Source organism: Tupaia chinensis, unplaced genomic scaffold, assembly GCF_000334495.1.
Source record: "Tupaia chinensis unplaced genomic scaffold, TupChi_1.0 Scaffold139757_1, whole genome shotgun sequence".
Taxonomy (NCBI): Eukaryota; Metazoa; Chordata; class Mammalia; order Scandentia; family Tupaiidae; genus Tupaia; species Tupaia belangeri.
The window spans coordinates 2,370,411-2,375,149 of NW_006199637.1; the positions used below are offsets into that span (position 1 = coordinate 2,370,411).

General features: G+C 48.4%; 1 protein-coding gene across 3 annotated transcripts in view; it reads left to right on the forward strand.

The window, feature by feature from the left end:
• The window catches only part of CGREF1 (cell growth regulator with EF-hand domain 1), a 16,066-nt gene that overhangs the window by 8,853 nt on the left and 2,474 nt on the right, over positions 1-4,739 (forward strand). For all 3 annotated transcript variants that reach the window (XM_014593107.2, XM_006162177.3, XM_027765793.1), the window contains one exon: positions 4,273-4,384. In XM_014593107.2, the coding sequence (XP_014448593.1) occupies positions 4,290-4,384 (95 nt within the window). In that variant the 5' untranslated portion in view covers positions 4,273-4,289. The remainder of the gene's footprint in view (positions 1-4,272; positions 4,385-4,739) is intronic.

Here is a 4,739-nt window from a genome sequence, read left to right on the forward strand (position 1 = left end):
AGAAAAACCCCTCCAAAAAAAAAAAAAAAAAAACTAGAGGACACATGGACTAGCTGCACCAACAGAGAGGGGGGAAAGTGAGAAAGCATTCCCTAGAGGGCATGGCCATACTGCAGTCCCTTCTCTTCTAGTCTTCTCTCAGGATTTTGGGCACACACACTTACGCATCTGCAACGTTTTTCAAGACAACGAGTATGGGACTCGAACTGTGTATCAGCCTGGGGGATCCAGTTGTCTTATCCTCCCCACCACTGGCTGGGCTCCCACTCTATTTTTTAAATCAATTTTTAATTTCTAGAAGTTATATTTGGTTCTTCTTCAAACCTACCTGGTCATTTTTATGCTTTCTTATTTCTTTCTCATAATTTCAAGCTTCTCTTTAATTTTTTCTAATTGCCAAAGGGCATGTGAGACAGGGAGAGAGAGAAACCCCAATGGGGCGTAGTCATGCAGCAACCCTGTTTTTCTCCATTTCTTCATCTGTCAGGATTTTGGACACTCATGCACACGTGCCTGAAGTGCTTTTCAAGTCACCAGGGCTGGGATTGGAACTGCAGTCCCCCATGTGGATCCATGTCCCAATGCACAGCACTTAACTGCTGTGCTATGGGACTGCTCATTTTTCATTTCTTTCTTTCTTTTCTTTTTTCTTTTTTTCCTAGTTTGTTATAGGGTGAGTGTGCTTGCCAGAGAGCAAGAGAGGAAAGTAAAAAATCACCCTGAGGAGGTATGGCCATGCCGTAATCCTTTCTCTTTCATTCTTGGGATTTCAGGCACACACCTGGTGTGTTTTTCAGGCTGCTGGGTCCAGGACTCAAACCATAGACTCAGTCATGTGGGATTCAGTGGCCTTAACCACCACGCCCCTGTAGATCCTCTTAAGGCGATAGTTGACGTCAGGTTCACTTTTCTCCAGATCACCTTTTTCACTGTACTTTTTTACTATTGAGACGTTCTTGACAACTCAGTGCTTTCAGAGCACTTCCTGTTCATTTGTTTCTTCAATTGCCAGAAGGCACATGTGCCACCAGCGAGGAAGAGAGAAACAGAGAGATATAGGAAGTGCCCCCCATCCCCCCGACCCCCGGGACCAGCAGTTAGCGTAATGGCTATGTTGCTGGACTCCCACGTAGTCGACCGCGGTTCACGTCCCGGACCCGGTGGCTTAAACTCACACCGGGTGTGTGTGCGTGCGTGCCCAAGATCCCGAGAGGAGAATGGAGGAGAAGGGATTGAGGCGTGGCCATCCTCCCTGGGGGCTGATATCTCTCTGTCTCTCTCTGTCTGTCTGGCGAGCACGCACGCCCTATAGCAAAAAAACTCTTAAAAATAAATAAATAAATAAAAATTTTAAAAAAGGAAGTGCCCCCCCAAGGGGTGTAATGATGCCACAATTCCTCCTCCATTTCTCAGTCCTTTCAGGTTTAGAGCATAGGGTCCCATATGCTGTCGCTTCTCGGCCTTTGGGCAAAGATCAAGTGCACATATGCCCTGGTGTGCTTTTCCAAACTATTGGGGCTGGAATTCAAACCGTGGTCAGCCGTGTGGGATGGAATTCGGACTGTGGTTGGCCGTGTGGGATCCGGCTCCCTTAACCTGTAGGCTGTGAGGCTGGCCCAGTACTTCCTGTTTTTTCTCAGCTTTGTAGTCCTTACGTGGGATCATTTACAATTACACTCCCAGACATAGAAGCCTGGATGTTTTTCTTTCCCCAATTTGTGTCCTTTTGAGGACCCCCTGTGGATGGGGAGATCTAAGTTCTAAGCACCCACCCTGGAAGGGCCCAAGATCTTATCTCCTTGGCACAGCTAAAACCTAAGGGTCTATGTTGCCAGCTGATGCTGGTGAACACAACTGTGGCTTCAGTATCCTTGTGGCCACTGGGGCTACAGACTAAAATACTAGGTGTATTCACTATATCATTTGGGGCCAGTCATATGCATCGAACACTGAAGACAGGCTCTTATGACTCTCGGTAGTTTTGCCTTCTGGACTTCCATGTTTGGCTGCTTGTTGCTTAAGGCAACTCAAAAGGTTTAATTCATGTTTCTCTTCCTGTTAGCAAAATGCTCACCTGTTCTACCTCTCCTCTCTTGGGAGACTGAGGTCCAACCTGGTAGTGTTTCTTTTTGTTTTTTTCTTTTTTGGGGGAGAAGTTTTTGCTATAGGGCGCGTGCACTCGCCAGACAGAGAGAGACAGAGAGACAGAGAGACAGAAAGCGAGAAATCACCCCCCAGGGAGGATGGCCACGCTGCAATCCCTTTTCCTCCATTCTCCTCTTGGAATCTTGGGCACGCACGCACATGCGCCCAGCGTGAGTTTAAGCCACCGGATCCAGGACTCAAACTGTGGTCAACTATGTGGGAGTCCAGTGACGTAGCCATTACGCTAACTGCTCGTCCCAAACCTGGTAGTGTTTCTTCCTTTTATTAGGGTCATGGTATTCTTGGGGACCCTGATTAAAGATATGAACCTTCCTCTAGGACAGTCTGGTGTCAGCCAGACTGTAACATGTTAGAGAGTGCTTGATCCCCTGCTTAGGCCATCAAACATCTAATGATTTTTCTTTACTTCAAAAAAAATTTTTTTTCCTTTTAGTTGCTATAGGACATGCATGTTCACTGGAGAGAGATGGCGGGGTGGGAGGGAGATGAGAAATCACCCACCGAGGGAATGGCCATGCCACAATTCCTTCTCCTCCATTCTCCTCTCAGGATTTTGGGCACACATAGGCACCCAGTGTTTGTTTTTTAAGAATTATTTATTTTACTTTTATTTATTCATTCATTTATTTTAAATTGACCAGAGAGAGACACAGAGGGAGAGAAAGGAAAAGTGAGAAAGCAAGTCACCAGGTCCAGGATTCAAACCATGGGCAGCCATGTGGGGATGTCCGGCGCCTTAACCACCACGGCACCTGCTGGCCCCCCAAGTGTGTTTTTCAAGCTGCTGGATTGGGACTCAAACTGTGCAGCCGGCCATGTGGGATTCTGCTGCCTTAAACTCCAGGCCACCTGCTGGCCCTCTATTTTTCTCTTATTTGCCAGTGGGCACGTGCACTCGCCAGAGAAAGAGAGCGAGGAAGTGCATCTCCCCACCCAGTGGAAAATGGCCATGCCACAGTCCCTTCTCCTCCATCTCTCCCTTCTTTCAGGACATGTGCCTGGCATGATTTTCAAGCTGCTGGGTCCAGGATTCAAACCACACAGTCAAGTGGGATCCAACTCAACTATTTAACTACGGGGCTGTCCTTGGTGATATTTTTCTTCTTAAACATGGGTTTGTGGTCTCAAGCCTCAGCTCTGGTGGGCTTCTGGTTCCCCGGGGGCTCACATTACATGTATGCACGCTGGGATTAATTAGAAAGCTCCCAGCACTGTGTTTTTGATGGATTCAATCTGTATTTGACTATTCTCATGTAATACAGTCATATAATCAAGGGACTGTATTTGCTGATGAGTCTGTGATGAAGGTCTAAGGAAAAGATTTTGTTCTTGGATCTGGTTTCCTAACTGTTTAGTAGACAGGAATTCCGGGGACCACGGCTGGTTGGACCGTGATCTGTGTTTCGATACTGAGTTTAGGCTTATTGGAGTCTGCGCCTCTTTTAACTTGTTCAGTGGGGTTTTGAGAATGTAAGTTAATGATGCTTCCCTTTTCCTGATTAAGTCTTGGTCTTTCTATGACTTCCTGAGTTTCTTAAAACTTTTTTTCTAAAAAGAATATTTACTTATTTGTTATTATTCATTTTTAATTTGACCAGAGAAAGACAGAGAGAAAGGGAAAGTGAGAAAGTAAGCTGCTAGGCTGGGACTCGATCCCTAGTCAGCTGTGTAGCAGTCTAGCGCCTTAATCACCCTGCCACCTGCCAGCCCTGAATCACTGTGTTTCTAGTCTGCCCTTTTCCCTAAACTCTCCAAGCACCTTCTGACCTGTCACATGGGTGAACAGAACTAGCTCAGACATACTCAGCTGCACCTCTCTGATCACCTTGAGGGCTTGCAGGGATGAAGGACGAGGGAAATGGGGTGTGGACAGGGGCTCCTGCTCTCAGGTGCTTCCACCCGAGCCGGTCCACTCTCACACGCTTTATAAGTTGGAGTTGGAGGATGTGTTTTGCTCAGACTTCCATGGGGATCTTTCATCCCTGAGCAGGAGACCTGTCAGCAGGCCGCAGGCAGAGGCAGGGAGAGAAGGTGCTTCTGTCTCACCCAACTGATCCCCCGTGTGGCAGGCACCTCTTCCCGCCTGACACCCTACTTCCTTCCTAGTTCCAGTTCCAGGAAGGATGTTACCTTTGACGATGAGAGTGTTAAAGGCGCTGCTGCTGCTGCTGCTGCTGCCGCCCCCGGGGCAGGCTGCTCCCAAGGACGGGGCCATGAGGTAACAGGGCGATGAGGGCAGGGTGGGAGTGGGAAGCCTCCGGAGATTCTGTCCTGGCGGGCCCCCTGGGGGGCAGGAGACTGGTGTAGGCTTCCTGATCTCTGTACCCCCCACCCCATCTTCTGCCTGTCAGAGTGCCATGACGTGCTTGATGGCGCCACTGGAAACAGGAAGCTCAGCCCCAGTTACGCGGTGGGAAGCACAGGGAGAAACTATGGGCCATGGAAGGGGCCGCCATCCTCTTACCAAGACCTTCAAGGGGAATGCCAGAGAAATCGAGGTCATTAGCATACCATTTCCGTTTTGTCTGAGAACCTTTCTGGAGGCTTCATTTATTAATACTGCGCAGCAGGAA